The sequence below is a fragment of the Octopus bimaculoides genome, chromosome 4 (assembly GCF_001194135.2).
Source record: "Octopus bimaculoides isolate UCB-OBI-ISO-001 chromosome 4, ASM119413v2, whole genome shotgun sequence".
Lineage (NCBI taxonomy): Eukaryota > Metazoa > Mollusca > Cephalopoda > Octopoda > Octopodidae > Octopus > Octopus bimaculoides.
Window position 1 is genome coordinate 95355022 of NC_068984.1, and position 11356 is coordinate 95366377.

The following is an 11356-nucleotide window of genomic DNA, read 5'->3' on the forward strand; positions in this document are numbered from 1 at the left end:
AAAAAAACAGTCAATGAGTGGAAATAACCGATAAACTAATTCCTTATGAGATTTCCCAATCAAATTGCCAGCAAACCATTTTCAGCCAAACCAATTTCAATGGATTTCGCTCAAATCTGATGTCGATGTTACTTATTTTGGTTTGAAATAAAACACTTGATCACTTAATAATCCTAGCTTAATCCTGGGCAACACCGGGCTATACTGCTAGTATATATATATATATATATATATATATATATATATACCCATAATCATATATGCACACACACACACACACACAATGTCTTTGATTTAGTCCACCTGAGCATATTGGAATAAGGGCAAGCACCCAGACAATGATGTGTACAATCCCTATTGTTTCTATTGGAGTAATTCTCTTACAGGTGGTTGTAGAAATGGGCACAGAGGGTTAGCTTGGATATCATACTTGAATAACAGACGCGGAAAATCTTATTAGTACTCTTCAGTACATTAGAGTTAGCTATGATTGGTTTATTGTGTGGAGTTAATAGTGTTAACAAGATTTTGAGTGTGGTGTTTCGGATATCGTTTATTTTATTGGAGAAGCCTTTGGTATGCATATGTGGGGGGCTGGATGGATTTGCAATTCTGGATAATTACAGGAATTATTAGGGCCATTGCCTTTTCTTTTATGTTTTGTGTCTAATGTGATCAACTGAATTTTGAGGCAAGAATTGAAGGAATATCTAGGTTACAGGTGTGATGCAATGTTTCACCCAGCTCCAACAGATTTTGAACTTGTATCATTAACAATGGAATGTATGACAGGTACTAGTGATTTCTAAGATGATCTAAAATCCCTTACCGAAGGTAGGTTCTTCTGGAATGAGATCATGGATAAAATAACCGGGGCAGCTGTTTGCCAGTTGTAAAATCTGAAATACAAAAATAAGATACAAAAATTATATATATGTATGTATCTATACATATAATATATGTCTATATGTATAATATTTACACATAATTATTTGTAGCTTTATCTTACTTTGAGGTCAACCGTTTAAAATGAATTATTTCACATTCTCTCAAAGTTTCTAAATTCTTATGTGCATATATATGTATGCATGTATGTAATATATATATATATATATATATATATATATATATATATATATATACATACACACACACACACACACAAACATTATGCACACACGCATATATATAGGGTAAAGGGTAAAGACCCCCTTCCCCCTTTGGTCATGAATGACCATGAGATTGCACCTAGAAAGTTACCCTCTGAAGCAAAACTCTGGGCAAGGTTGTTTACAGATGACCAGCAGTTGCCCATGCATACCATCCTCCCCTCTCCACACCACCAGGGGAAAGGCAAAGGCTGACATAGCTTGGCACCAGTGATATTGCAACTCAATTCTACAGCTAATCGAACTGGAGCAATGTGAAATAAAGTGTCTTGCTCAAGCAAGAACATAATACACAGCCCAGTCTGGAAATTGAACTCACTACCTCATGATTGTGAGCCCGATGCTCTAACCACTGAGCCATGCACCTTCACACACACACACACACACACACACATTATTCAACACCCTTCATAACACATACATACACTCTATGAGAGGTCATGAAGGATACATTTTTCTTTTATAATTGTCTATATTATTTTGTGGGTAGGTGAGAATACATTACAATGCTGAATATTGTCTTAAGTTTTGTGTTTAAACCTGAGATTGATTTTGTCATTCTTCCAAGCACAATAAAATGCTGTTAGTAATATGTATTTGAGTGATTATACTTTGCCTTTATAAAAGACTGATCTTTGATTTTGTGGAAATTAATTGATAGTGGTAGTAATAGTTGTAATAGTAGTTATAGAAATAACAACAATAATAATAATTCTTTCTAATTTTGGCACAAAGCAAGAAATTTCGAGGAGAGGAAGCAAGTCAATTACATTTTACATAGGACTTGCCTGGTTCTTATTTCATTGACCCAGTAATATTCCAACCATATGCCTGTCTTCTTAAGGCACAAAATTTGACATGAAAAATGAAAAATAGACATAAATGAAGAAATTCAAAAATTCTGCTGGACTATCCTGTTCCTTTTTAGACAAAAAGATGTTATCAAATTTCACTGGTCAAAGCAAGAAAAAAGAAAGAAAACTCTTAGTCAAAAATATTTGTATAAATTTGATAGAACTCTCCTGCAATTTTGTTCATTTCCCCAGGGTGGGGCACTAGTAACTTACAAATATATTTGACTTCATGCATTTTGAGGACTGAAATTTCAGTTAAGTCAAAATATTTTAAGTACTTTAAAGTGTTTGTCAAATTTATAGCTGCTTAGAATAAAATGCTTCACAAGTTCCACTGAAGTAGTGTAATTATTGTATTAGGATTGACATCATACCTAAGTTCATAAAATTTTTTATTTAATGTTTCTGTTGTGCAACTAACACAAATCAAGTTGTGTTTGATGTATTCAGGAAGACAGACATACTGCTGAAATATTGCTCAATAAACAAAATCAGCCTGTATTTTATTATGTATCACACTCTTCTAACTGTGTATTTATCTTTATCAGAGAGAATAGAGATATGGTAGGTGAGGAATGTGTGTGAATAGATAATAGTATGCTTGCACTCAGAGAAGAAAGATGCATGGAGATGCCATTATGAAAGGTTGTTAAATGTGGAGAATGATTGGGAGAAGGAGAGTCTTTCAAATGTTGAACCAATTGAGGGACCAGCCATCAGAGTGGACAGCAGTATAATAGATAAGGCAATTAAGAAAATGAAGACTGGGAAAGCCCCTGGACCATCATGTGTTACTACTGAGATGATTAACTTCACCCACTCTACCCTAAGAAACCGAATTACAACTCCTCTTCTAACTGCATCTTTCTCTTTCTCACATTTCCTCTTCATAAATTATGATTGCTTTCCAATCCCCTTTCTTGCCCTCACTGCATCGCTGCTCCCCACACCCCCAACGCCCACACTCTATTTTTCTAACCAGGTTCAACGCTCATATTCTTGTTACTTGTTACATCATCTCTCTTCTACGCTCCTTCCCTTTGGTCACTCTCTCTCCTTCTCTTGTTTTTCATGACTAGGTAACCAAGTATCTCCTTTACATCAGCACACTTGTTTCTGTTCTCTTTCTTTTACCTCTCACTCACTGGGTAACCATGTACCTCCTCTATAGCAAGACACCTATTTCTGCCTCTTTATTTCTCTGTTACACTCTAACATTTCATCATTTGATACTGGATCACCTCCTCTAATGCCTTCTCTGCTGTGGTAAGACACCTGCTTCTGTCTTTCTGTCTCTTTGTTACACTCTAACCTGTCACACTCCGACACAAGTTCTCATCCTCAAATGCCCTGCTCCTCTCATATTTCCTTGTCTTGTGAGTTACTTGGTTGCCCTGCCAGTGCTGGTGCCACATTAAAAGCATCCAGTGCACATTGTAATGTGGTTAGTGTTTGGAAAGGCATCCAGCTACAAAAATCATGCCAAAACTAACTTCACCTGTGCTAATGCCACGTAAAGAGCACTGAGTTCACTCTGTAGAGTGGTTGGTGTTAGGAAGGGCATCGAACTATAGAATCTCTATGAAAGCAGACACAGTAGCCTAGGGTAGTTTTTCTACCTGGCCAACTCCTGTCATCCATCCTACTCATGCATGCATAGAAGATGGACATTAAACGATGATGATAACCTTTGGAAAGAGTAACATCAATCTTCATAAATTATTATTATTATTATTATTTTTATATACACACAACAGATTAGACTGTTGGAAATGAAAAAATCCTAACAATCCTATCTCTTGCTAATAACACTGTTTTCTGGAGCTGTAATAAACTGGGTTTTATACCTATTTCCTCTATCCGTCTGTTTCGCTCTTTAGGGATAGTTCCCAATGCACCTATAACTACTGGGATACATTTTACCTGCACTTTCTATAGTCTCTGTAATTCAATGGCTAGGTCCTGGTACTTTGCTATTTTTTCTATACCTCTCATATTAATTTTTCATCATTTGGGACTGTAAAGTCAATTATTTGGCACTTTCTATTCTCTTTATTTACTACTACTATATCAGGCCTTCTAGCTACTATTATTCTGTCAGTCGCAAAGTTAAAGTCCCACAACATCTTGTATTTCTTACTTTCTAGTACTTTACTAGGCTCGTGTTCATACTATTTATTAATATGTTCAAATCCTAGCTTTCTACATAACTCCCAGTGGATTACTCTCCCTAGGTTGTCATGTCTTTTCTTGTAGTCTTTCTGTGAATACATTCACATACTATATGAGTAACGGTTTCCTCTTTTGATTTGCGCTTTTATCCAATTAGTCAATTAGTCCTTAATGCCTGATCTAATGCAGCTACTAACAAACTTTCTGTCTCCTCATTTCAGCTTTCCTTTCTGCAACCATAGCCATTTGCTGCAACTATCTTTGGGAATCTACCATGCAACGCCTTCTCCTGCCAGTCAGATAATTTCTGTTCATTTTTAACTTCATTTGGGTTTTTGCTTTCCCTATGTATTGCTGTGACTCTAGCAGCTTTTAATTAACTTTCTTCACTAATACCTACATAGGAGTCTATATCTACTCTAGCTAACTCCACGCAGTCTTCTACTGATATTAACCCTCTCCACCTTCCTTTCTAGGTAAGTATAATCTTGCTACTCCTACCCTTAGGTGGAGTTCTCCATTCATATTATTATCATTATCATCATCATCATCATCATCGTTTAACGCCCACTTTCCATGCTAGCATGGGTTGGACGATTTGACTGAGGACTGGTGAAACCGGATGGCAACACCAGGCTCCAATCTAATTTGGCAGAGTTTCTACAGCTGGATGCCCTTCCTAACGCCAACCACTCAGAATAATAATAAAAGACCTTAAGAAAAGCACAATGCAGTTTGGGGCATCGTTTATTTAACGGTTTGAACAATATTTCAACAAATCATTGTCTTCTTCAGGTTCAAAATGTAAAATGAAAAAACTGCAGAAACATAGAAATTCAAAATATAAATGAAGAAATCTTGCATTCCTATTTAGATAAAAGGACATCATCAGTTTTCCACACCCATAACTGATGAAAGGAAAAAGAAAAAAAAAGAAAATATAAGAAAAAGAATACTTAGTTGAATAGTTTTGTGTAACTGTGATGAAATTCACCTGTCATTTTATTCATTCCTTATTTAAAATTTTGCCTTGAGAACAATAAATTTGTTCCTTTTCTAGAATAAAAGTTTTTCAAATGCCAACAAAAATTAAAGAAGTCACTCACTTTTTATCACCCACCCACCCCAAAATGGATACTCTCACATAAACATTCACAACAATTTTTGTCACCCAATAGGTTCCATGTTTTAAGTGAATAATTCAAACAAAAATTAAAAGATAGTCAGAAATCAAATGAAAGTAAGACTGTGGAAAACACTTGCCGAAGAAAATCCATCACATAAGAGAACAAGTTGGTTATAACTTTATCTAAGCTAAATCTTTCAAAAGACAATATCTCTGTCTTAGATCTTGGATTGAGTTTCTGCCCAAGCATTAAGAATTTTGGCAAAAATAAACTAGGCATAGCTGCGGCTGTGTAGTAAGAAACTTGCTTCCCAACCACATGGTTCCTGGTTCAGTCCCACTGTGTGGCACCTTGGGCAAGTGTCTTCTATTATAGCCTTGGGCAGATCAAAGCCTTGTGAGTGGATTTGGTGGACAGAAACTGAAAGAAGCCTATCATGTATGTATGTGTGTGTATGTTCGTCCCCCACCACTACTTGACAATCAGCGTTGATGTAGTTATGTCCCCGTAACTTAGCAGTTTGGCAAAAGAGATTGATAGAATAAGTACTAGGCTTAAAAAAAAGTAAAATAAAAAATAAGTACGGGGGTCAACTCATTTGGCTAAAAATTCTTCAAGGCAGTGCCCCAGCATGGCTGCGATCTAATGAGTGAAACAAGTACGGTCAGAACAAAGAACACCTGTATTTTATGGTCACCTCAAAGTACCCAATAAGTTTGAAAAAACCCAATCTGCAGTGGATATGAATGTTGTACAGCCAAAATTTCAGAGTGGCTGGATGGCTTTCTACTCCCTGTAGCAAAAAGATCAAGTTCCTATATTTAAGATACCTTTGATTTTGTATCCAAAGTTAACAACTTTTCTAAGCATTGAAGTAGTGTTGGAAACAGATTTTTGGTAACCATGGATGTTTCTTCACTATACCCCAATATTGACCCCGATGGGGAGGGGGGAGACGCTAGTATGCATGAATGCCTTTGAAAAATGACAAACAAAAGTATTCAATCTAATTTTCTCTGTAAATTATTGAAGTTTGTGTTACAATGAAGTTTGGACAAAAATTTTACCACCAGACAAGGGTTGCACCATGGGTACTCCCATGGCAGTTAATTTCATTAAAATCTTCATGCCGAAATTTGAAACACAATTAATGAAGACAGTCAAATCCCTGCATGGTCATGAACCAATACTCTAGTTATGGTTCATTGATGATATCTTTCTTGTCTGGGAAGGACCACAAGACAATTTAGTTAACTTCTAGCATTTCTGTCACTGTTACACAAAAAACTACGGTCTAATGTAAAATTTGTGTCTAGTCTTTCAAAAATTAGCACTGGGTCTTTGGACACAAAAGTTTTCAGAAGACAGAATAGTGACAGAGTTATCTTGCAAGTCTATGTCAGCCCACATTTACCTTCACCACTGCTCTGATCATCCACATCATATAATTAGGTCAAATCTAAAATCTCAATTTTTGAGAATAAAACAGATCTGTATTGATACAGGGGATTACTGGAAACACGCAAATGTTTTTGTATGCCATTATGTCAAATGTGGTTACAATGAATCATGATTAAAGGAAATTGCAAATGACATAGCTAAAATTAGCAAGGAAAGTCAAACTTCCATATGTAATTTTAGCAGCCAATGTAAAATTTGTCATAAAATTCCAAAATTTTGCTGGTATTTTTAAATTGTTGCATAAAAGTTACCAGCATATTGCAGAAACAAATATTCTCTCAGCCACCTATTGTAGCATTTAGACACAATAAAAATATTAACCACTACTTCTAACTCCAAGAAAACTACCATTGGAGTTTGTGAATGCTGCACCTTGAAAAACAGCCACAAGAGAGGTAAGTCCTGCTCGTTGTGCAACAATATGAGTCAAGTCAATTCCATCACAGATCATAACAGAAATATTATGACTGATGCAGGAGGTAGGATATGTAAAAATTCCCATTTAGTATACACAACATAATGCATCAAACACAACTTGATTTATGTTGGTTGTATAACAGAACAATTAAATAAAAGATTTAACAGGCTTAGATATGACGTCAGGCACAATAGCAGTAGTTCAAAAGAACTTGCTGAATATTTTACATCAAACGGCTGCAAGTGCACATTCTCAGAAAATATTCTGACTGTACAACACTTTCAGTCCTCAAAATGCATGAGAACAAACATATTTGTGAATAACTAGCATCAGGCGGAATGAATAAGATGATAGATGAATTTCATCTCATTTACACAAAACTGTTCAATGAAGTATTTTTTTTCTATTTTTACCAGTTATGAACATGAAAGCTAATGACATCATTTTATCTAAATAGGAATGCAGGATTTCTTTGTTTACATTTTAAATTTCTGAGTTTTTGTGGTTTTTTTCATTTTACATTTTGAACCTGAAGAAGACCAACGACGATCTGTTGAAATATTGCTCAAACCATTAAATAAAGAATATTACAAATCACATCACACTCTTCTTATTGCGTGACTTGCCAGTGTCATGTAAATGGCACATGTGCTGGTAGTATGTAAAAAGCACCCATTACACTATCAGAGTGCTTGGTGTTAGGAAAGGCATCCAGCCATAAAACGCATTCCAAATCAGACTGGAACCTGGTGCAACCCTTCAGCTTACCAGTTTCAGTCAAACCATCTAACCAATGCCAGCATGGAAAGTGGATGTTAAATGAATAAAAATAATAATAATAATGATAATAATAATAATAATAATAATAATAATAATAAACAATGTATAATGAAATGCAGACGAGGTAGATGAGAGTAAAGAAAAAGTCTATGGGCTTTGCACTAGTTCACTTTTGAGCACAATAATTATCTAAATGAACATTGATTTTCTTTTCTCCAGAGTTGTTTTGAGAATATAATACACACCAGTAAATGATTATATTGCTATTTTGAAAGAGTAATTGGCCATGTGACAATTCACAATATAGTAACATCATTATATAATATTTTTCAATATTATATTTGATGTTTCTTCAAACTGTAACATTTCTAGTTGTTGTTGGTGTAATTGTTGAGTCCAGTGGTCTTAGTTTTCTACATGAATCTCATCTGTACAACTTTGCTAGTAGATATATTCTGGTTATCTTTACATAGAAGTTCAAACATTAGTGTAGATGTTTAACTGTTAAAGAACTTCACTTCATAACCCACCAATGAATTTAAGTCTGCCTTAAAGTCAGTGATACTACCTGTTATACATTTCTAGTATCAGCCACACATAATTAGGAAGAATTAAATTTCTCATGGAGGTCTAAACTAGATAGAAATATTGTTAGTTCATAGTAGGACTGAAGAGTTAGTTGACAAAACTTTTGACTCTGACTCAACAATCCAGGCTCACAGTGCTAAAACCGAAGCCATCACATGAGTGAACTTTGAACAGTTTCTGCACCAAGTAGTAAATGATTGCAAAAGACATTAATAGATTACAAAGTACTGGTCTATTGACAAATAATACAAGATGGGTCACATTACATTGGTAATTACAGTTCATCAGTGAGGACAAAAACCAAATAAGGTGTTCAGTTTCCAGTTGGATGGCATTTACCATGGGAAATATCTGAGAAAACACTGAGTACACAATGTTAACAATGATTTGAAGTGCTACAGCAATGATATCAATGAAGTAGGAGGATATGATCGTATAGACAGATCTTGAATGAATTTAAGTCTCACAAAAGAGAACAGAGGCAGAAAACTTTCTAGAAATAATTAATAACAAACTTACTGGTCATGAATTTTGATTATCAGGTCTGGATTATTAATTAGAGATGGTGATTCACAAAGGTCATCATAGGTAAGGACTTTCTGCATGAATTTTTCGAGGGTGACACCATCTGGCTCAGTAAGCCCACCACATAGGGAGAGTGACACGTCTCCAAGATGTTTCACTTCAGACTCAAAGAAATTAACAGCTGAAGCACCTATTGCCCCTTCAACGGAGTGGGGGGACTGAGGAAGAGATGGACCACCTATTGCTCCTTCTACAGAGTGAGGAGATTGAGGAAGTGATGGACCTCGTCCGGATTCATTGTCTTCTTCTTTGTCTTTCATTGATTCAAAATGGCTGGTGATGATAAACAAAGAGAGAATTTTGTTAATATAACAAAATAAAGGAAAAACATTCACAAATATAAAAGAATTAAAGAAAATCACAGATCAGTCCTATCTATGTGTGTATGTGTACACACACACACACACACACACACATTTAATGGAACAGCTTTCCATTAATGCAAGATAGTTACACATATTAAAGTCTATTAAAAATAAAGAGGCTAATATAAATATTTGTATAGTATGCACTATAGAGTTAGTCATGGCTTGAGTCACCACAGGCTAACACTTACCTGAGGTTATATGAGAATATATATGCTGGAATAAATTTATTTATTGTGATTCTTTACAAACTGGTCAACATTACAGATCATGACTCTTCAAAGGAAACAGTCTCTTTTAAAAAGCAAGGGACCAATTTGTATATAACACTGAATAAATTTATACCAACTTTGTTTTTAACATTGAGTTCTTTTAAATTGCAGAGTTCTCTGATTACACACACATACACACACACACCTATAAACAAATATATATAATGTTTAAGCAGATTTATATTTAATTTTTGATTTTATTTAAGTATGATATAAAATACAAATAAAATATTATAAACAAAATTCTTTTTTCTGCAATATTTAGTTTACTTCAAACCTAATTTATATGATTTATTTCTCTGCAGAATTACTTGACCAAATTAAGCAGGTTCATTGCAAATTAACCAAAATGATAAGTTTATTTCAGTATAAGAATTAGAGGGTTTGATAATGAAAGAGTACCAAAGATTCAGTATAGTGTAAAGTTTTAATAGAATATATAATTAGTTCAGTAACATTTAATGCAGAAATCTACAACTGGAGAACACTGCATGCTAACTTACAGATATATGCACATGATGATGATAACAGAATCAATGTAAACAGAGTGATTTCTAATGGCAAATAAAATCTCACAGAATGTCTATCAAACAATGAGAATAGCTAGAGAATTTAGCAGAAATCTGGGCCTATTGAACATGTGTAAACATACAGACGCCATCAGATATCATGAAAGAAGAAATAGAAAAAAGGAAGAATATGAGAGGGGAGCTTGCAGCAAGTGACAATGACACACAAAAGAACAAACAAACAATAACCAAATTCCAAATTCTTTTGTTTTACATTCATTTGCCTGTTTTTTAAAAATTTTCTTGAAATAAGTATGGAACCCATTTGTCAGTGACCTAGAGTTAGTAATACACTACACAGGAGCAGATGAATTTTAATATGTTAGAAACTCATGACTAAATAATCAGTCGTGCAGTATGTTAACCCCCCCTCTCTCTCTCTCTATGTATATATATATATATAAAACTGAGAATGTCTGTTTGTCTGTATGTGTGCATCACTAAAACTCAAGAACTACCCAACCAATTTCATTCAAATTTTACACATGCACTACTTAGGGTCCATGGAGTGTCATGGGTAAAAAAAATGTTCAACTTCTTGCCTAATGAGAGCCTGGAGCAATCTCTTAGACTGTTTCGTATTCCATGTCAAAAGTGAAACAATATAAATACAAGGAATAGTTTTATTCATCAAAGTATGCACCCATTACAGGTGTGATCGATCCACAATACCGAAGAGCAATGGAACTACACTTCATAAAAAGATTTTCTCCAAAGTTAAATGTTTGAATGAGAAAAAAAAAAAGCAAAGAGTATGTTTTGTATGCATGTATATGTGTGGGTATGATATGTATATAGATTTTTCAAATTTACAAATATTATATTTTCTTTTTCTTATTCTCTATTTTTTCTTCTTTCTTTTTCTTTTCTTTTCTTCCTTTTCTTACCATCCCTAGAAACCATCTCAAAACAATGGTGTTAGTAGTAAACAAGTCTTTACCTTTATTTATATATACATACATACATACATACATACATATATATATATATATATGT

The 11356-nt window shown here is 34.4% G+C and overlaps 1 protein-coding gene across 2 annotated transcripts in view; it reads right to left on the minus strand.

Annotated features, from left to right (window-relative positions):
- LOC106867303 (phosphatidate phosphatase LPIN3) overlaps positions 1–11356 on the minus strand; it is a 137213-nt gene that overhangs the window by 56698 nt on the left and 69159 nt on the right. For both annotated transcript variants that reach the window (XM_052967291.1, XM_014912142.2), the window contains 2 exons: positions 9089–9427; positions 830–899 (listed from right to left, as the gene is read on the minus strand). In XM_052967291.1, coding sequence (XP_052823251.1) covers positions 830–899; positions 9089–9427 — 409 coding nt within the window. The remainder of the gene's footprint in view (positions 1–829; positions 900–9088; positions 9428–11356) is intronic.